Raw genomic sequence first — 23,501 nt, forward strand, 5'->3', positions numbered from 1 at the left:
AGAGTGCAGCGCCACATTAAATACGCACTACAATGACAATAGTTTAAAGCGATTTGAAGCATGTTTTATTTGGGGGGAGGGCAGTGTTTTGTGACGTCATATTTGAGGGGGGGGGTCTGACTTTTTGTGACGCCGTGTGACGAAGGGAGGGGGGGGGCGGTCAAAAATCGTCCAAAATCGCGTGACGTCATTTATGGACAGCCCCTTAACCCAAATGCGTACGCTTGCGTATGGGGGTCTACTGGCAATGTACGTACGCATAGGAAATGGGGAGGTGGGGGGGGTGAAGCCTCGATAATAATTTGTCTACATTGGCCTTCAAATGAGTTAGATAGTCCGGCGGTGGACTATCTGTTTGCTTAAACACGTTAATATTATTAATCCTTGATCGTTTCTGCGTGGATTAAGTATCGGCCGTTCTATAGGATTCGCGGGGGGGGGGGTGTAAAAGGTCCGCGTGCGTACAGGGAGAGGGGTAGGGGTCAAGTTTTGACAGATTTTTGCGGACCTACTCGATGTATGGCCCCTGAGCTCGCAGTCGATATACTTCTCGATATGCCGCCTGATGAAGCTGGTTGCAATCGCCAGCGATACGCCCTACGCCAATTGTAAATCGTTGTGGGTTTACCCTCCAACGCACCGGTGTGCTAAAGTAGTCACTAGTAAAAACTTGATTTGGAGCTTTCATGACTGCAGGAATTACTCTTTGGTTCTTTCGGTAAAGTCACGTAGAAAGAAAATAAATGAAATAATGTATTTTATTTGTAACGAATTGGCACGTTTTGTTTACGTGACAAACCTTACTAATTGGCTGTGGCGGGTTAAACGACGCATTTATATTTACGCAATCTATGTATAATATTGATCGCGAAAGCCTGCGTGTTAAACTGACAGGATACTTAATTGGAATCATGTCGTTACGTGCTTGTCAATAATTATCATCACATGCGCTTCTGCGGCCGTCTAGAACGCTCTTCCTTCCGATGTGCGTAAGCCACTGGAGCGATGCGCTTTTAATTCATCTCGATTGAAAAATTAATTCTTGATAAGTTATTTTTGTGTTTATTTTGTAGTCCTCTCACACCTCCGATTAGTGTGGTTGGCTACGTACGGTGCGAAAGAAGTTAACATACATACAAGAGGGAGTGGTAGCAACCGCTCAGTGAGCCAGCGCTACCAACAATTGCCCAAGCTTTGTGGTCCTCTACATATTAAGGTGTTATCGGCCAATTCGTGAGTGCACATGTGGGAGGAAACCGGAGGGCACAGAGGCGGCAAATGGAACAGGTGTAATGCAACTCGAGTCCCACGGGCGGGAGTTTCACGACACGGACGTGATCCACCAACCCTCTCCGCAGTGGTGGATTACAGGCGTGCATAGCCGCAATCGTCCAGCGTCTTACCTCGCGAAACTGAATCAATCCATGCAATTTAATCAATATGCACAGGGCCGAAGTTGTGGTGGCAAAGCTGCTGTTTGACAGAAGCATTCATAACACAGTAAATCATCGCAAAGGCAATTGGAAGAAGAGCATTTCCGATTGTGGGAGGACATTCCGGCATAATTCAAATAATTAAACCATTGATATATTTTACTCTTTGGTTCTTTCGGTAAAGTCACGTAGGTATAAAATAAAATAAATCACAAGCGTCCGTCATCAGGTGGGAAAGCATGGTCTATCTGCTGCTGAGGCAGACTGTTTTAAAAGGTTTGAAATGGGTGTAGCCCAAGGGTCATAAAGAAGTGGCCAGGGCTAGTGATGTTCATGTGAGAGATTAGCATATAACTGTAAGATAGAAGGCGAGCGGCCTCCTCGATATGTTTTATACAGGGGTTTACATATTTTTTCATGAGGTTCTCACATGAGTGCCAGAAGAAGTGGGCTGGTACCATAAGGCATCTTCATCCATTCGCTGTCTCGCTCCACCTCCTCCTCCTCTGTCAGTTCAAACAATTGAGATGACGTGCTTTGCTGTGCTCTGGTCTTCCGTCTTGGAGCTCTGATTGAGCCTGCAGTGTGCTGACTGCATCCATAGTTCAATTGCGGTATTGGGTTCAGAAGGTTGCAGTGGTCAACTTACACGTGTGAATATGCATAAGAGCAGAAAGGCACGAGGCTGATAGGCAGGATTTGTCTTTTGTGTTTTTTTAAATATTGACGTGGAAAATCTCACTCACAAGAAGCATTGCTTAATAGCAGTGTAAGAGACAACAGCAATAGTGTATGAATGTTTAAGTCGAAGTCCGGATTGCTGTTTAATCACAATATTGACCAGACATTTTCCCTGTTTCCTTTAAACGCACCAATTCCCTCAAAACAGGCTATCTGTATCAACTAACACAGTGACTTCATATCTCTGAATCATATCACTAAGCACTTGCTCGCCAAAAGTGTGGATGTCTCTCGCTCGTCTTTAGGTTAGGTTGAAGGATCAAACGCGAGAACGTATTGCATGAATCTAGAGATTGAAATCTTGTTTCAAATTCAGCAGTTATAGCTCTCGAAATATAGACTTTACTACCCCTGTCAGCATCTGCATGTGCAGCTGTTTATTTTCTTGTACTTACTGTAAATTGTCCAACTAGTCCCATGAGTAGTTGGACATTGAAAATGCACTGAACTATTTTCTTGCAAATCCATGGCATCAGTTGTGAAAACTTGGACGTGAATAGCTGGTAAAAAAGAAACTCTCCAAATGTTTAGCAGTGTTTCATGCCTCCATGCAGACCACCTGACATTGTGAAACTTTCCCAGATGTACAAAATAAATGCCCCTTTGTTCACATATTTTTTTACGTTTCATTTTTTGCAAGGCCTTTTAGCGAATATAAACTAAGTACCCCGACAACAACACAGCGATTTAATATCTCAATGCAATCAGCTGATTTTGAGCAATTTTCGAGCGCACAAAATATGCACAAGGGAATCATCCTCCGATGGCAGCGGTGGTCAGCTGACGTCTCCCGAGCCGAACGCGGCTCTTTAATCCACCACATGCGTCTCTCGTTCAAAGGGGCATAACGTAGAACATTTCCGATCATAGTAGCAGAGAATAATGAATGTCTCCCGTGTTGTGCCAAAAACTGTCAATATATACCCACACATACATACGCTTTGTTCTTTGCAGAACTCACGAGTACGTTCTGCCTCTTTGTCTGTTACAGATTTCCGACCCTTGCCCTAAGCATCCATGATGAGTTGTTAATGCCAACATTTACTCGGGCACCATCTGGGCACACAGACACCAGTTTGCTTTTATTCCATTCATTGCTTAATCCCGAAACGTCAAACGCGTTCACAATTCCATTCACAATATCCTGAGCTCAGCGTTTTGCATCGAGCTGAATCAAACCAAGGAAGAATTTCAACTTTGTTCGAAACATTCACAATGTACATGAACGCCATTTCCTGCTCTGTTCGAGTTATGTCCGCTGATTCGTCCAAAATCAGACCCAAGAATGTGGCTGATTTAAATTCTGATTGCGAGGCTGAATTAATAATCCATGCACCCCCTTTGAGCATCAGTGACGAGCACTTCAAACGTATCTACCGAGTCGCTTTAAAATTACGAATCTCTTTCGGAGTTGCGCATAGGACGTGCATGTTTGGCGTCATGAAATACCAGTAAAACATTCTTAAGAGCGTGGTACTAAGAGCGTGGCACTGTTCTTCACTTCCTGTACGTTGAACTTCTTTCGCACCGTACGCAGCCAACCGTGGTCATCGGAGGTGCCATCGGTCGAGCGGACAGCGATCTTTTGGATGAGATTGGCAGCCGACATAGCGTTGACACGCTCGGCACTCTTTTCGTGTTTTTAAAACGCTGGATGGCTGAAGTTCCTTGCACCCTTGCTGTAAACGCTTGTTGTGTTTGCAATAATTGGGCGAGCACGATAACATTTACACCACATTTATGTCCGCTCAGGGTTAGTATATCCAGTATATGGGCTCCAAGCCATTTTTCTGAAAATGCTCGTTTCTTGAAATCCAATTCAGATTGCATTTTCTTTGGAGGACTAAATAAATCACTCAATGTAGCTGCGTATTTAATTAATTAGGCATTCAATTCTTCACAATCACGATTAGTATGGTTCAGTCTAAAATTGAAAGATTTGTACGTATTACGATTTTGACATCAAAGTAAATAAATCAGACGTATTGAAGTGAAGATTCTGCTACCAAAACATGTAAAGAACACCCCATTGTGCAATGCATCCACGTCTATTAACACTTAAGTCCACTCATTCATTTTTTCAGCACGCACGCGCACCTGCAAACCAGTTATGTGAACCCCTGGAAATATACATAACTACATTTACGTTCAATGCAAATGCAATTATCACCGAATACGTAATAACTTAACTGTTAAATATTTGCTATTTAATTATACTCAATTCTGTAGTTTAATCTGAGTCACCAACGCCATGAATCCGAAGTGCAAAGTTGAGAAGTGTTTCTGACGACTCGACATGGCGTATTTATTTGCAAAATGAATGTTAAGAGCAAATGGAGTACTAACAGAATATGGTGTCCAAGGCAATCGTTTCACCTAATTTCAAACAACATGTCATTAGAGTTGCTTTTGAACAAACTGACATCAAATTGTTCAGTGTTTTCACTGGCTAGGAAGAGCTTCTTGCATTTCCCGGTGTTGACAAGGACATCTCGAATTACTTTTAACATAGTGAGCCAAAGAGCTGTACGCCATATCCTACTTAACGTATAATTAGAAACACGCGTTTAGATTCATTACTTGGCTCATATACATTTCCACGTAAGCCACTTTGTTGAGCGATGTTGCCAGGTCGCTTCTGAAAAAGAATAGCCAGGTGGGCTTTGCCTGGTAAAATAGAAAGTTTAGTTTATTTATAGTTACTCTTTGGTTCTTTCGGTAAAGTAACATAGAAAGAAAATAAACTAAATAATAGAATACGACGTTTCGATTGCAACACAAGCAACCGTCATCAGGTAGAACTAAATTTTGAGAGAGAGACAAAACACAGACACGGAGACACACAGACAGACAAGCAGAGAGACAACACAGAGACACACAGAGAGAGAGAGACACACAACATACTCTGCACTCCTATCGTTGTTTTTGTATTGTCTGTTGTTGTAACTTTCTGACCCGCCCCAACTGTACATCTGTGAAATAGAGCTTCATAGCTCATCGGACGTCTCGAGGATAATATTCTGATGTAGAATCGTGTGCAGTGTTGGAGTCGGAGGGTTTTTGTTATTGTTTTATTATTATATATTTAAGGTGGCCTTTCCAGCTTACACCAGAATCCATATTACTTGAAGTCTAGCTTGGATGTGTTACTGCAATTCATATTTTGTACCCAGCCTCTGGAGGCCACTGGATACATGGCTTGTTTTCGACACTGGGTCTGGCGATTCTTTCGGTCATAAACGTGCTCCTGGCTTGCTGTCCATGAAGTTTCAATTCTTTCCAATGACTCTGCCACTCACACCCTCGATTCTTTATTTTCTTGGCCTTCCTTATCAATAATTACCCTCAATTATAGTGGGCCAGTGCTTGTGCTGGAAGTCGATGGCATATTCGTCGCTTAATTTTGTCTGCAATGTTCTTTACAAGGTAAGTGTTGATATAATCGTTCCCGATCTATTCCTGCCTAGTCGTTTCTACAGGAATGTCATCTCCATCACTGCCTATCTCGGTTCATCAGATATGCTCAGTGGTCATGTTTCTAATCCAAATAAGATAGCGGAGGAAAGCTTCAACCCATCTCCACTCTATCAGCAGGGTTCAGCTTTAATAAGTTGGGTAAATACGATTGTTTGACACGTGGGAGGCAGAGGGAGTACGTACCCAGAGGCGACTCACGTATCCATGTGTGCCCATCAACACCTGAAAAGCCACGATTGTCACCGATCCATGTACGAACCAAGCTCAACTCTGCTAATTTCTATAAAGATCCAAGGACATCCGATACATCTGTGGTGATTGTCCCGAGCATATATAATCTGCCAAATAAGCACGGTTGGCTATGTGAGGTGTGAACGAAGTTCTACATACAAGTGTAAATGTGAGTGCACCATTTAAAGCCAATTATTATTCGACATGTTTAATTTACTTTATTAAACTACTTTGCAATGCAACAGTTACGATACCCCAGGTCATGCGTGTGAAAATGCTGTATCTAGCAACATTTCATCGTTGCGACATTGCAAGACAAAAAAAACCATCCCTGTCATAGCAGCTTTAAAATAATTACCAAATCACCCAGACTATTCTGCATCCAATCATATCTTGGAAGCTTCGCATGGTTGACCCTTGATAGTGCAGTACTTGGATGGGTGACCCACCACTCAAAACTGTTGGCCACAGTGCTGATGCTATATGGTGGGTGGGCAGTAGAGCAGCACAATTCACGACGGTATTGTAACGCGCTTCCAAGTCGATGCTCCCCGTTTTCACCGTCGCATTGACCAGCTTGAAGTATGGTTAAATGAACCTCACGACTCATAAAATAAGGCGGAAAAACCTGCCATTTAGGGTTAACTTTAAATTTAACTACCTACAACGCCTTACAAAGCAGGTCCAACATTTGTTCAACAACCAACCATGCACGATTAATCCCAGAAAATTCCAACTTAATTGTGTTTCCAATGTATTGCGTCTGCACATTACTGTAATGTATTCATAATTATTTAAAAACAAATAAAGAACACAGACGGGGTGGGTGTTTGATATTTATTGTAACTACTGCAAGGAGGTATAAACACAAACATCATGAAACTAATAACCTACAAACAACACCAGTATATATTTGGAAAAAAACAAAACCCAGAAACAAGAGTTTAAATAATCACAACTATCATAAAAGTACTGCCCAGTGTGACCATGAGCATCAGTCCGAATACCTAATGGAACAGTGTTAAAAGGAAAAGCAAAACATGTATTCTGCATTGCATTCAGCCAGCCCAGTATTTATTTCCTTTATCTCAGGAATGTCTGCTGTTGGTATCGAGTCATGCTCAGCAAATAGCTTAGTCCCGTAAGACACAGGGAAACATCAAAAGCTAACGTTACTATACCCTGCATGCACACCATACCAAATCCTAAACCAGTATTTTTCTCTCATAAATGAACGTTGAACTAAAATGCCAAATCCATTTTTATTTGATTGAAAAGTAAAAATTTAGCACGCACAATTTTATTCAAATGCATACAATTCTAAACAACCAAATAATAAGCATGATTAAAGTAAAAACATGTTTTGGGGAATTAATAAGGTATGATTTTCATGGTAACCTGTTATGTATGGTGTTGAGCGAAATGAAATTACATGAACTCGCAATCATGAACATAATGGATTTTAGTTTGACTTCTGCTCAAACGCAAATAAACTGGTGTCATGGTATAGTGGGAGTAAAGGACATTGCACAAAATACTTTGTTATAAGTCGACTATTTATAAACCAAAGTGCAGAAAATATTACTAGCATTGCATTAAGGAGCGTTGGCTACATAAATAACGTGCCCATATTGGCAGCATCACAAGGTGCCTAATGTAGTAGCAATGTTTTACGGCTGCCTTTTTATGAGGCACCACCAGCATGCTGGCCACCGTGCAACTTAAACGCCAGAACTGGAGTTGGGAGCTGGCTGCAAACACGTTGCGGTGAAACGGGGAGCAGACAGTCACCTGATAATTGAGAGCCCGTCATGATAGAAAACCGATGACAGACTGCCAAGAGGTGATGCGTATTGAAGTCTGTGGAGGAAGTGAGTGCAGGAGAAATAGGCGAGCATAGTTAGGGAAATGTACAATGAGATAAAGACAACGGCTGGGGGACAGGGTGGAACCATTGGAAGTTTAAGATTTGGGGTTACACCATGGATCAGCATATTCAATCCATTGCATCTGTGGCAGCTTTTGTTTGCTGCTGCTGCTTTGGCAATGACGGATTTTAAAATGGGAGGTGCAAGCCAGGTTTGGTGAGATGGCAGGAAAGTATGCCGAGGAGATTAAAATGCCAATGCCCTGAGCACACGTTGTGGATAGGAGAGGGATGGACAGCCAGCAGGTCAGTAGTTTTTAGGTATTTAGGTGCAGTAGTGAGGAAGTGTGTTAGTTGGGAGGTAAGGACAAGAGTAAAGGGAGACTAAGGGTGACATGGAAGGATGTGATAGAACAAGGCCTAAGGACAGTGGACGTGACAAAGGGAAGCACTCAATAACGATACAGGAAAAGCTAAAATCAAGAGCAGCCGATCTCATGCATTCAAATTAGACTTGCGATTGAGAAGAAGTAATGACAGATTATTTTCGCGGGACAAAGGGTGATGTCATGGTTATACTGGCGTGGAGACGACGATGCTTTGGCAGTACGCGCTCCACAAGTCGGCTCCCATCCGTTACTGCCATGGTCCATCACGACCATGCCACCGCCGCACATTTATTCGATGAGACTGCCATCTTCAGTGAATCTTTACTAATGGTTAATACTATATTTACAGGCAAATGAGATTTAGGATATCAGACATCTAACCACCAGTGTACAAATAAGAAATGTAAGCTCTCATTGAATAGCGAACAAATTATGATTTTAATTAGTAATGACCTAAAGTTAAGGATAATTACTTTTAATGACCAATAATCCCAATTATCTTAAATTCTTAGCACAAATGAGTGAACATGTTTTTGTTTAAACAGAAGCAATACTTACAAAATTCCCAAATGAAGGTGTTTCGTATAGCTCACATTCCCACATTAATGAAAACACGATGAAAACATTGAAGATAAAAGTAGAGTAGGACTCTGATAATCTAGAGCAGTCGGGGACCAAGCAGCTCGGATTAGCGATTTGTTTGCACCAGAGATGTCGATGATGCAGTGTTCACTGACTAAACTTCGCACGACTCAATGTAGAATCAGCATATTGGGTCTATGCAATTCAGAACATTTGGGATTGGGCATTGCAACTGATCAGAAACAAAACGAAGATATTTGTTAAGTAGGACGTACCGACATTCAGTGTCGGACCAGGAAGAGTTATGCTTTTTCGCTTCCTGTAAAACATTCCTAAATACTCTGGACACATGGAGAAATCTACACCGAAATGAGAATATGGTTGTCACGCAGTGCTCTACCACTTTGCACGAGTACTCTCAAAGTTCTGATTTCGAATCGATCGTACGTTTTAACATTGCCCAAACCTTACACTTACAATTTTCAGACCATCAGTGTTGAAACTATCAAAGTTTTATACCGAGTATAAATCCTGCATGTGGTTAATAAGCTATTGTTTAAAATAACTTTTCAACGAAGGTGCAGCAACACCTTAAACATCCCTTCCCGCGGGGTCATGTGCAACGCCATGTGCCGAAGTACACGTGGGCTCTGGAATGCAATAGAAGACTATGCGTAGGTTCCATCCGACAGCAGGGGCTCGTAGGCGCGCTCATTCGCATCGTGCTTTCTTCGGCAGGCGATCACACACGCCGCCACCAGTCCCATCACCTGCAACATTGCCAAGCGTCAGTACATTGCCAGGCGTCAGTACACAGCAACAGAAATACATCTGCCAATATATGCAGTTACCAATTATGATGTAGGACAAGAAAACGACTGGGAAAGTTTCAATCGTTGCCTTGTGTAAAAGTGTTGGCACCCAATGATTTGTGCATTCTAATGCTGATGTAATGAAATAATACAGCTAATGAAATAAGCACATTACGAATGAACCCACGTTTCCACTTATATGCCACAAGATCAGCAAGGTATTTCGGTTCATTTGAGGCAAGCACTTTGTGTGTAATGAGCGCGACCGTGTCATTTTTTATAAGCATAGCACAGAACTGCAGTTATGCAATTTAAAAAAGGGTTCACTGTACCTGCAAGAATGCAAATCCAACGGCCACTCCGATCAAGTAGGTGAGAATCTGTTGTACTTCGTCTCCCAGCTTCAGCAGACAACCCTTAGGTGGAAAGAAAATAGTAGATGTTGGAATCCATACGATGAGGATGATGCAACATTCCCCTCTGGCTTTGCACAATTGATGCACGTCACACATCCTGCTTATGTTTAATCCCCAAAATATGTACAAGTTCTATTATTGTTTCAAACCCAACATATTTCACGTCTCCAACGTGAACATATTTGCCCTTTGCTATTCTATTTTCAGATGAAAATGACTCCGGCAATGAATTGTATTACTCCCGTAATCATGCGCATCATGTTCAATAGCAATGATAAAAACACACTAAAATTGTAATATAAATGGGGACATAAAAGTGGATTGACAAAAGGATTAACAGGTACAGAGAAGTGTTGTCTCGTAGCTAGTAACGATCTCGGTTAATCCAACTGCTGTTGGTCATGGGTATTTCAATTATTGTACTTCACCCAACTGCTCTGTGCGGGTCATTGGGGTCGTGGAGTGGGATAGCATGGAGGATTGAGGAAGTGTTCAAATACCACGGACGTCTACCGTGGCTGGATAATCAAACTCAGGTCACCAGACTTATAGTGCAATGAACTGAGCCCTAAACCAACACGATCATATCGATATGATCATTCGAGCAATTCAATTCAAAAGGGGTTAATTTCAATATCGATTCCCGTGTACCCTTAAGGGCACATTCCATTACCGTTTAGTTGCAGAGTAGGCACAAGCAAAAATAACTTGTTACATTCGCCGACGTCGTCATTTGCATTCAATGGCGCAAACACCTCGGTGTTGTTGTTCAAAGTCTTTGCCACTGTGAGCTCAACCAGAAATACCTGTTGGTACAGCTTGGCAGGCTGGCTCAGCGATCCGGTGCAGTTCTTGGCAGAGCGCTTACAGCAGCTGACAGGCACACTGTTGTACTTGTGGTGGCGTGCCCACTCAGTGGTGTTCCAGTCGGAGTAGTTCGCAAATCCGCAGCACTGCAGCTGCACGGATAAAATCGACAAGACGGTTTTCAGCGTGTTGCACACGAAGAGCGTTTAACCCGTTAAGAGACAAACGGATGAAACGATCCTTCCTATTTAAGGTATAACAGAGACGATCTAAGAAAACAGCGAAACATTTTAAATAAATTTTACTTAAGGACTTTTCTTTCCATCTTTCTACGGCGTGCCGATGACGTTTTGACCAACAAATACATGCAACACTTATAGAAAACACTGCTCAGATACATAATCACTAATCAACAGGAGCAAAAATTCAGATTTCTACGCACTGCCTTTTCATATTTGAGTTTTTCCACATTTAAGTCGACACGCAGAAGTTACAGCAAATTCATCATATCTGCTTTTATCCTCAGACTAAAAACACTGATAGAGAGTAATTTTCAAGGATAAATATGGAGAACATGATCCACCAATAGCACGCCCCACATTTTCACGTAAAAAAATGTCAGTGCACGTGAAGCCTTGAAAGTACACATCGCACGAGGTGCAGCTGGTGGAAGACATTTTTTGCAACGTTTACCTCTTTCTGCATGTAGTCCACAGCACGACTTTCAGGGTCATAATCTGGCCCCATGTAGTTTTGGAAAGCTTTGTGCATCTTCTGTTGCACCTCAACCTCAACCTAAACGTCAAATGTTGGGAGAAAATGTATCCCACAAACATCTAAAGCAACCACCAAACACACACTTAAACAAGGTTGTATTCCTCTTCGTATTCAGTGACAAGCTTTATAACGAAGACGAACTAAATTTTAGTCGGCATATATATAACAAATAAGGACGATGGTGCAATTGACAGCATACAAGAACATTTATCTGGGAAATACTTGACAAATGACGGTGATATTTTTATATAATCACGTAACATGTGACAGCCAATCAAACCGCTTTAGGATGGGACCATCCCACCAACTGCATGTGTTACGTTCCACTGATTTTTGGCAGTTGATTGATTAAATCTCACTGAAGTTATGAATGACTGTATATTGAAAAAAAAGAACATGTTAAAGGATGTATTTGCTACACCATTCCAAAAACCTCACTTTCTCCTGATATAAATTAACATTTCTTAAACGAATGTTGAACTTCTTTGACACCGTACGTAGCCAACCGTGCAACGAACCACAAAAAATGTCGAATGAACAAATTACCAGTTAGAAAGTCAACTATAACACGGTCAAACCAACATTTGAAGCCACAATGAAATGTGACATGTGTCGCAAGGGTACAAATGTGACGTATAAATAGAATCAAATTAATCAGTGCATGCAAAGGATCTGAAAATAGGTCACACAGGGAGTGCATGTGCTGTTCGGCGTTGTGGTAAGGTGGCGGTGGAGTTCTCACTTTGCCATGGTAAATATAGCCAAGCGCCACTGCAGCCACTTCCAGAGAGAAGATGATGAGGAGCAGGAGGGCGAACTGTTGACAGCAGCAGACCATGGGGAGGAGGGAAACGTCAAATCACGTGAGCATTTCCAACGTGTCAGCGAAGCAACAGTATTATTGCACTTCTTATAGGTAGAATACAAACAAATCCCCACAGAAAAGGATATTTTCAGCTTTTAAATTTGCTTAGATGTAACACGTGAATTACATTACTTGTGTGAATAGAGGTAGGATGGTAAAAGCATTGGCGAGAGTCAAGTGAAAATAAGATGCAGTACACCAATGGTCTAGTTGCCTCATAGCCAAGTTATCTTTAGCCACCATTCATACCAATGGGAACACTTATTGCACATTGTCTTAGCACAGGATTTCCCAAACTCCATTTCCTCGTGACCCGCAAGGTTTTTTCAAGCTTTTTCAATTCTCTCTTTAAAAAATAAATTTGTGGTTAAACGCTCAACGCACCCGATGCTTGCTTAACACGTCCCACGTGCCAAAGAGCACGCAAATTGCATTTAGCACTCTCTACAACGTCATGTGGGTGACAAACACACAAGATCTCCATCTTGAATTTAATAAATGCTCACCACTTAAGCAGTGTTGAGCAATCATCATGCATGTGCAGCGACACAATTCAAATGAAGGTACATTGGTGAACTCATAAATACCATAGCATGGTTGGCGCTGGAAAGGAATGGAGTTTGGGAAACCCTGCCTTACATTAGCAACCTGTAAGCAGCAGATCACATGTTGGGCTGTCGCTCCAAACCACTGCTACTCTAGCTTAGGTGACAGTATAAACAGCATCACGTTACACAGCGGGTGTGCACGGGGGCACCATCTTGCTCGCCAGCGTTGCGCAGCGACGCTTACGGTAGCGAGGGCGCAGCGGCTCTCCCTGACGGCAGCCCAGCAGCCGATGACGCCGATGAGCAGCAGTACAGCTCCGGCCACGATGATGGCGAGCGCCGGCAGGATGGTGTAGCGATCCTCGAAGAAGTGGTCGTAGCGGTCGTAGGTGATGAACACGTAGGCGCCAGCATAGCAGAACACCGCTGCCGCCGCCTGCATCACACACGCAGCAGGGGAAAAAAATATTTTTTGCTTATTTGGGAGTCGTGGTGGAGTAGCACTAACTGTGTAACGTAATGGACAGGTGATAACAATATTGGTCGCGAAAGCCTACGTGTTAAACTGATAACGATAAGCTGACGCATGGACTCGTGTAAATTTGTAAGCTCACAATACATGCATCTAATTGCTTGCGTACGAATTGATGTTTTCCGATTCAGAGGCGACCTCTGCCTTGCAAGTCCAGCGTGCTAACCATTACTTCACAGCACCTTTACTATATGCTGTATGTCAAGTTCTTGTGAACCCTTCAGCGACTGCGGAGGCCACTACATTCACCACTGTTAAAAAAATAATTGTTCTTGAATAGAACCACAATCGTGAATAGAAACGACTTTCTGAATCGCAAGGGACGTGAAATGTTATACATGAAGTCCTCGACTTACGAACCCACTTCCATGAGATATTTTTAACATTGACTTCCAAACGCGAACTCGCACTTGTGAACCGAACCGCGGAACTATTTTGTTCAGTGGAGCGATCCCCCGCGATATGTAATAAGTTACAGTAACCTGTTAATAGGTTTTTCCCCTTTTTCCTGGCAACAAAACAGGTGTTAAGTTGTTAAAACACCAAACGGAAACCTTTTACAAGGAATCATGTCTGCATTAACCACAATGCTTGTGGTCAGAATGTAAACAAAAAACACTGATAATATATGCATTGTTCTTGAAACTGATTGGTCCACACCAGAGACGGCTTTCTTTTGAGCCTCGTCTCAAGCAGTGTTAGACCAGAGGACGCCAAAAGGCGTACAGCCCAAAGACAATGCCACTATCAGAGTAATGAGAGCTCGGGGTCAGCATCTACATCATGAAATAATCGCCTAGTGTTTTAAAAATAGCATGTGCCTAATCTTCCCTGGACACTGATATTTAAAACACCAGGCTCGCAAAACACATGATTGTTTCTCAATGCTCTCCGAGGAAATATGCTCAAATTGTTAAAGCTGCTCCTGCTGTAGATGGCCACGGGGACCATGAGTAATATTCCGAAATTTAAATTGGCAGGTTCGGTACCTGAGCATACCATGCTATGCCACAGTTACAAACTCATAATCTCAATGCGAGTTAACAATGAGAAAGCAATGAACAAACAACTGTTTAACTTGAGACAAAAAAAGCTAAATTAATAACGTATTAAACACGTAATCTGTTCAAAGGTCCACATTTTAATTTCAATATGTGTTTAAAAAACATTTTAACGTAAATAATTAATTACACATATGAACAAACACCGCATACATTTTTTTTATGCAGTCATTTATGGAACTGTCTTCTCCAAACTGTTGTTTGAGGGCAATGACCACCAGAGTATACACTAATCCCACGTGATGAAATAGCAAGGTATTCACTGCCAAGCGGTGAAGTAGATAAATACCTTCCCCAGCTCCTGTATAATTAATTAGAGTAATGCATGAAATTACAGACCACCTCGATCCAGTTTCATTGTAACCAAGACTCATTACCTGAAGCGTTCCTGCCCAGTGACGATGGAAAAAAACTGTTTTCAGTATACCAGCTTTACAGCCATACATATTAACTTGGGATTAGTTGTTTTACTATACAGTATGGTTATATTGCGATATCAGTGTGAACCTAACAGCAAAGTACACGTTAAATCAACATATCACAAAACGTTGCACAACAGTGTTTGCTTTATATAGTCATAAATGTTTATGTAGAAATGTATAGGGTTTTCTTCGATTCAGCAAAGATGTCCTGATAGAGCAAGTCTAAACCGAAGTCCTTGTGTTACCTTGCTGCCCCCTGCTTTCCATATAAATGAGATGTTTCCATTCACACACAGGCCATGTATCATCAAATGATATGTGAAGCAGACAATGAAGCGGTAGACACGCATTGAATTGATAAAAAGGGAAGGGGGGGCGGTGCAGGGTTTGAACTGAACAATTCTAGTACCTAAAGGAATACTAATCGGCAGATGATCAAAGCTCACCTCTACACACACTTTGGATTGTAATTGAAAATATGTACGTGTACAGCCCTTTACAATCCACTGCGGGATAAGGGACTCCCGCATGCCATGTAGTGGATTTTTTGAGCATACTTCACCAAGCTGGTTAGTGTAGTTGGTTAAAGTGGGCAACAGATGTGGGCAGCATAAAAGTGCAGCACAGCAATGAAGGTTGATGCACCGCACTCTGCTGCTTACTTCACAGACCCCAAAAACGGTAACATGTTAACTCCCTCGCCTGGTATGCAGGAGGTCGTGCTTTCAATCTCGACCCTGACGCCTGGATATTTAGAGTTTGCGGTGTCTCTCTCGCGCTCCTTGTGGATTTTCTCCGGTTTTCCCCTCCACATTTAGAAACGTGCGTTTCGAGTATTTTTGGCTGCTATAAATCTTCACGTGATAAGCCACTTCGTTGCGCTATCATTTGTGGCAAGGCCGCTTCTGAAAAAGAGATGTATTTGTAACAGAGTGGACCTTACCTGGTAAAATTTTTTTATATATATATAACAACCTGTTTGCCATAAATGTTTATGCTATGCGGAGCGAGCTCATCGACTAAAAGGGAAACAAGGGTGCAGAACATTACACCCGATGCCCTTGCTTATTGTGCGGGCTCCATTATCGGGGACACCACAGGCTATGATGGGAAGCCCATTCCCACCCTCGCGCAGTGCAGCATATTTAACCCCACAGCCTCTACATTGTCCCTCCACTAACCACCACCACTTGTCAACTACACTTGCAATCTGGATGAGGGCCTCCCCACACCGTGCATTTGACCATACTTCACCATACCCCTCTGTAGGAATCCGATGAACCACACAAGATGTTTTTAATCTCACAGATGTCCAGTAGTGGCAGGTCAGGAACGTTACAACAATGCAGAAACATGATAGGAGTGCAAAGTATACGAAAGGTAAATACACTTTAAAAATGTATACGGATGGGCATAGAGGTGGGAGTAAGTACAGTACAATGGATTTTGGTGCGCTGTGCTCTGCTGCCCACAACGTAATCCAAAGCAGACTATATAACAACTATTTACTTTATCTTCTGACAAAATTGGGCACATTCCAAGCGATTAGGTCATAGGACGCTCACGGAATATGTACAGTAATCGTAAATGTGATGGCAATAACTGCGTAGCATTACACAGTATATAAAAATTGTATTGTACTCTGAAAAGCCAAAGCAGTCTATTGACAAGCCTTCAAGGTCACGGTTGATAAATTACATTCAGTAGCATTCAATAAAAAAAAACACAGCATCTGTAGGGTATACTGTACTATACACGTTTAAAATATTCGCCAATTATGTGCATTCGCAGAATTTGGTTTCAAAATGAATTGCAAAAACACTACGGATAGGTTTGTAAAAGCATTTCATGGATTTCGCATTGACATGCAGACAGGGGTCTTCAACGCCATCCATATGCAAAGCCACTCCATAATGAAAGCACGTTTAAGATGTAAATGGAGAGGAAGCTCCAAAAGGGGGTGAAATCGAAATGACGAACGTCGGATTCTGCAAAATGGCATCGCCAATCCGTAGGTAAGGAGGGTGGTAGACCACGGGTTACGGAAACGTAAAGGCAACAACGCTCATCTTAAGCAGAAACAACAGGACACAGTGCGTCCGTTCTAAATCACCCAACATGCCCCGTGTCTACACATGGCTAATGCTGCAGCCTTCCTATTCACGTGGGTGATGTCCTGTGGACATTTGAAAAGGTCCCCTACTACCCACGCCACTAGGTAGGTTCACACAAACAAGGCTGATTTGCTGGCTTACTAAATCATGATCTTAACTGTAGCAACAACATAACACCGGCGTTCGAACCCATCCCCCCTCTCCTACTCATTCCACGCAAGGCTGACGAAGCTGATGCTTGCTTGCTTGCTTGGCTTCCTCTCTGTTCACACAATAGCAGCGACTGGCTTCTCACAAATCCCGAGAAGTGGGTTAAAGGTTATTGAAACGCCTCGATTGTTGTGGTGGTTAGAGGCCAAAGCGGCCACGGTGTCGTTGACATAAAATCTGCAGTCTATATTTATTTTTCTTATACAAGTTGGTCGGTGTGATAATGGGGGGCATTGTAGCCCACGTTTAACCTTCGTTTGACGATTAAAGGTTGAGGAGCTGCACAGTGTGCACGTTCATTTCACTCTGTACTGTACAGTATTAGGAAAAAAAAGTTAAACGACATTAAAATCAACTTGGCCAACGCGGGAGTGCAAATTTACTTTTCTAGATTTGAAGTTTTCGTGACTGCAAGGATCCATACTCTTTGGTTCTTTCGGTAAAGTCACGTAGATGAAAAATAAAAAAAAAGATTAAAATTATTTAAATGAATTGCTTTCATTTTAGAATTTTTATTATTTTATTTTTTATCTACGTGACTTTACCGAAAGAACCAAATTAACTTTTGGTTGCGCGCCAACATTTGTGAGCAAATGTTCAGCAATTTCCTCATTGAATTGAGCACCAGTAGACCACTGCCGAAATTTCCTGCCGCCGTTTGTTTGGGTTTATACTTTAGTCTACATTCGGTAAAACCTTTAATTCCTTATTAACTCGAAGGTACGAGAATCCGGGCTGCGTATGGGTTGCGTTTTGCCGTTTCGTTAATGGTGCAAACGACTTTGAAATAAGTCGAGTCCGGCTTTAGAGTCGGCTTCCTTGGGTCACCCTCGCCGTGACTGCCACTACTAAACTGTGGCTTTTATAATTATCGTACGATATCAAGTAAACGTTAAGGTCAGCAATGTCCACATCCTAGGAAAAGTACAACATACCTTTTAAATAAAGTCAATTAACCAGCTTTACAACCGCTAAACCTTATTTGTTAAGAGAAGGGTGTGTTGTTTAAAGCGCTGCAATTTGTAAATAGTCTCAATTCCATGGCTTTACTTGGAAACATTTCGGTAGAATACTGCTTTAAACATAATTTACATTTTTTTCTTCTTGGTTCTTTCGGTAAAGTCACGTGGAAGGGAAACAATTAAATAAAACATAAGTATTTGTTTTATTTTATTTCCGAAAGAACCAAGAAGATTAATCCCTGCAGTCACGAAATCCTTTAATTTACATTGTCCGATGGAACAACAAAAACCTGTCTTTCCAGCTTCGGCTCTACAACATCACAGGCCACCCCCCGTGGTTTGCATTAAAACAAATCTGACAAGTTTACTGGAACCGATGTAACGAATTCAATTTAAATTCTAATTAAATATATCCCTCTAAAAAGGGGCCCACAATGAGTGCCACATCCAAGGAGGTTTAACAGCAGAGAGCCAACGCAGGCGGCTTCTTGCACACACGACTCGGTATCCACATTAAAGGCTAAGACTACAACAAGTCAACAACAATATCCAAACAATAAAACAATTAGAAGTGGCACGAAGTTAAACGCACGCTTTGCACCTCTTTGTCAAAACACAACAGCTGTCCCCAGACGTAACATCTCTCTCATCGCTACGGACAAGGGGCCCCGCCACCCTTCCACCACGTAACGTCGCTTGACATTTATTTTATTTTTCCACGAGTTTATATCGCCGCCCGTTCTTAAAGTTGTATTGTGTTGTCGTCCCCTTTCAATGCGGGATTATTGACGAATGTGCGTTGAGTTTGCGTAATGTATAGCGCGCTGCGTAGCGGGCCGTCGTTTTAGTTTCGTCGCAAGTCGCGAGTCCCCCCACTCCCCTTGTCCCCCCACTCCCCGTGCGCCCTCAGTGCGTGGCGCAGCGAATTGCTGCTGCGCAATCGCCCTTGAGCGGCACGGGCGGGTGGGGTGCCCCGAGGGGGGGATGGGGGTTTCTCGTCTCTCCACTCACCCAGAATACGAAGCTCAAGAACACCAGCACGGTCTTGGACGACAAGATTCCGCAGCTCGCCATGGTTAGAGCCGGCGAGGTGCGGCAGGGACGGAAGGAGACGAGAGACGATGGGAGGAGGCGCGGGAGGCTGAAGGCGGCTGCGGCGTTCTTTACAGCGACTCGGAGACACGACGAACACTGCCTGGCGCGCACTGCGCATGCGTGTAGAACGCCCCGCCCCTTCCCCCATTCGCTCCTCCCCCCCACCCCGCGATGACGTCACGAAGAGGCGCACGTGCCTATGAGGAACGCGTGGTGGAGGGACACGGTCCTCCTGTTATCCGCGGGATAACTTCTCTTATCCGCGGGATAACTTCTCTTATCTGCGGGATAACGCCTCTTATCCGCAATTACTCTTACCTGCGACTCTTGTTATTCACGGGATAATTTGTCCGCTGGATAACTCCCTTTACCTGCGACCCTTTATCCGTGGGATAACGCCTCTAAATCCACGACTCATCTAGCAGGATAACTCTTATCTGTGACTCCTATTACCCACAACTCTTATTATCAAAGTGATACATTATTAACCACCATATTGTCTGTGACTCCTCTTATCCGCAGGAGCTGAAGGGTCCGTGCAAACTCATTTTCAGAGAGCTCCCAACGCAAACAAAGACACAGCTCCCAATATCTGTTAACCGTCGTTTTTCCATGGATAAGTGAAGTCAAATGGTCGATAACCCCGGTTCTGCTATATTGGTTCTCCACATCACAATGGACAAGTTGAGTTACAAAAACACGCGTAAAACGAAATGTCGTAAATCGGAATGGCTTTTCCCATGAATGTAATGCAAAAACTGAGGGATATATTTCGGACAGTGATTTCAACTATATACAGTGAGGGAAAAAAGTATTTGATCCCCTGCTGATTTTGTACGTTTGTCCACTGACAAAGAAATGATCGGTCTATAATTTTAATGGTAGGTTTATTTGAACAGTGGGAGAATAACAACAACAAAATCCAGAAAAACGCATGTCAAAAATGTTATAAATTGATTTGCATTTTAATGAGGGAAATAAGTATTTGACCCCTCTGCAAAACATGACTTAGTACTTGGTGGCAAAACCCTTGTTGGCAATCATAGAGGTCAGACGTTTCTTGTAGTTGGCCACCAGGTTTGCACACATCTCAGGAGGGATTTTGTCCCACTCCTCTTTGCAGATCTTCTCCAAGTCATTAAGGTTTCTAGGCTGACGTTTGGCAACTCGAACCTTCAGCACTCCCTTTAAGAGTGTGCTCCTAATCTCAGCTCGTTACCTGTATAAAAGACACCTGGGAGCAAGAAATCTTTAAGATTGAGAGGGGGTCAAATACTTATTTCCCTCATTAAAATGCAAATCAATTTATAACATTTTTGACATGCGTTTTTCTGGATTTTGTTGTTATTCTGTCTCTCACTGTTCAAATAAACCTACTATTAAAATCATAGACGGATCATTTCTTTGTCAGTGGGCAAACGTACAAAATCAGCGGGGGATCAAATACTTTTTTCCCTCACTGTACATCCATATCACTTTTCACAATATAATATTAATAACGAACATAAATATGGAAACGATTGAAGAAACATCAATATTTAAAACGAAAATAATATTTGCAGGGAACTCGCCAAAAGATCTGCTTCTTGTTTGACGTTAAATAATAAATGACCTTAATCTGTATGTCTCAAAAACCTCTAGGGTACTTCCCAACAAGGTAGGAAGTTGAAATGTGTTACATAGGTAGTTTTAGGATACAACAGAAACAATCTGAAAAATCTGAAATATTTCGTTTTAAGATCCCCAAATCTCGATTTTATGTTGCCCATACACATGTTTGTGCCTGGTGTCATTCAGAACCCGTTCAAAATGTAAGATTGCAGAGTTTTTTCGTTTGATAGAGCATTGAACAGCAAATAAAATTAAAGCGATAACCATTGTTGTATATTGTATTGTTTTAATATATTTCGGATTAAAGCGGGTTAGAACGAAAAAGTACGCATTTTATTACGTTAAAATCTGAATAATTCGAAAAGGGTAAAAGATAGGAGCTTCCCCTCAGAGTATTAGGTTCATAAATGTTTATTATTTATAATAATAAAAAAAGAACGGAATCTTTAAATGTATCAGTTTCCAATGGATATGTCTTTAAACACAAGAAGTTGAATCAAGTCGTCAACATTTTTAGTTTTGTAGAAAAATACAATTTTTTTTGAGTAGTTGGTAGTGTCTGATCGGAGATACAGATGGTAAAAAATAATATCAGGTTCATCATTCTATTTATTGAAAACTTTTGCCTGGCAAAGAAAGGCTTACCGAACTAGTAACATTGAAAGTGCTTTAACGCCAAATTTCGTAAACCACATTTTTGTAAATCGAGGGATACCGGTCTTGAGTGTTTGCTTAAACAAGTGAGAGTGAAAAAAGGGCTTAAAAAATCTAGTTGACAGGGAAAATACGCGAATATAAAAAAAAAATCGAATTAACAGCTTGACAACTATTTACACCAGTATTCCTATGAATTGGCTCGCTCCCAGCCATAGTCAGACATTTGGCTGAGGGCTCTAAACAGGAGATGCATACTCCTTCAATGATCATTTGAGCAGGAAAGTGCAAACGTTAATAAAAAGGCCAATGTCATTGTTACATTAATACAAATGCATATGTATGGTTTCTGTAATACTTTCCAACATGCATTTGCCCTCGGAAGTAATTTTAGAAATGTATGCCCACTACAGTAATTGTTTTTTTTGCTGTGGTTGTCCCACCTGATGACGGAAGCTTGTGTTGCCTCCTAAACGTCGTTATTTTATTTAGTTATTTTTTTTTCACCTACGTGACTTTACCGAAAGAACCAAAGAGTATGTATCCTTTATTTACTTTGTATTGTAACTTGCTGACCCGCCCCTATTGCACATCTGTTAAAAAGAGATTCAAAGCTCATAAGATTCCTCCAGGGTAAATACGATTCTTATTAGGAAGTGGCAAAGTTAATTATTCCTGTGTTTACTTTATTCTCATGCAGCCGGTTCGCCCTGTCCCGTCTCCTCCCGTCGTGAATCCTTTCGAGGGGGAGGTGGAGATAACAATAGACTCTGCGTTGTGTTCTGTCCTGTGGAGAAGTGGGCGACTCGACGACAGCTGAACACCGGGGGGGGGGGGGGGGTTTGTGAAACTGCAAAACTTTATTTCAAAAGTCCTCTACCCCCCACGTCACAACAGCTGAATTCCTCGGTCCCGAAGATAGCCCAAATGTAAATTTGGGGAATTCCTCGGTCCTGAAAGAAGCCCAAATATAAATGTGTGGCGTGCCTCTTACTCTACTGTGCATGTTGGGGCCAATCTTTGATCACCGTTGCATGATCTTAAACAATAACAGAACGCACCTGGCTCTCCATAGCTGCGCAAAATGGTTTATTCGGTTCCCATATGCTGCAGAGTGCACAATTATACGTGTGATTAATCACGCGTCATCTCACACCGACTACATTTACTGTGATATTTAAGTACAAACATGGCATTTAACAAGACATTGGATGCTTGAAATTACACTTTGAAGCAGAAAGGGGGATGCTTATGTCAGGCAACAAACACAAATGCAAGACGTTATTTGTCTTGATCCAGCAGTGGATAGCACATGGCTGAATATGAGTCAATTGGGTTTACTCTGATCTCACCCAAATAACCTTCCCTGGGATGGTGCAGGGACCCAGGTAGGAAAACCAGGTCTGCATCAGGCGTGGTCCTGGGGCACTTCGGCTTTAACTGCATTTACGTTTAAATGTAGAGACTAAGTAATGAGACGACGTCAATATTTGCGTTTGTTTGATTTGTTACACGGGTGATCCAGTTTAGCCAGTTTCCCAGCTATTTTACAAGGGAGATCCAGTGGTGTGTGAGCACGGCACATCAACAAATACAAAATACAAACATTAATATTGCAGAGAGCAAGTACACGGTCCTGAAGGAATATTGCACAACCAACAGACGGTATTTAACAATCGTAAACAAAAGACAGGCAAATCGAAAAAAACACAACAAATATGAGCGCAAGGGGAGCCATACAAAAGTTGGGTGCAATGTGCAAGTAAGTTCTGTATTTTGGTCTCATCTATAAAAGCCCGCCGTTCCGTTTGTCCGTCATCTAAATGATAAAAGCCTTTCAGAAGGTCTGAATCAAAAAGTTATATAAAGTGGACCCCCCAGCCAGATGTGGGGGT

The 23,501-nt window shown here is 42.1% G+C and overlaps 1 protein-coding gene across 1 annotated transcript; it reads right to left on the reverse strand.

Annotated features, from left to right (window-relative positions):
- Positions 1 to 6,705: 6,705 nt before the first annotated feature.
- TSPAN3 (tetraspanin 3) lies at positions 6,706 to 19,470 on the reverse strand. The gene is made up of 7 exons (XM_078621970.1): positions 19,258 to 19,470; positions 13,190 to 13,381; positions 12,275 to 12,349; positions 11,449 to 11,550; positions 10,755 to 10,907; positions 9,865 to 9,948; positions 6,706 to 9,490 (listed from the first exon to the last, which is right to left on the reverse strand). The coding sequence occupies exons 1-7, from the start codon at positions 19,318 to 19,320 to the stop codon at positions 9,389 to 9,391; spliced, it is 771 nt and encodes a 256-aa protein (XP_078478096.1). The 5' UTR covers positions 19,321 to 19,470; the 3' UTR covers positions 6,706 to 9,388.
- Positions 19,471 to 23,501: the final 4,031 nt, after the last annotated feature.

The sequence above is a fragment of the Lampetra planeri genome, chromosome 3, assembly GCF_965212315.1.
Source record: "Lampetra planeri chromosome 3, kcLamPlan1.2.h2, whole genome shotgun sequence".
NCBI lineage: Eukaryota > Metazoa > Chordata > Hyperoartia > Petromyzontiformes > Petromyzontidae > Lampetra > Lampetra planeri.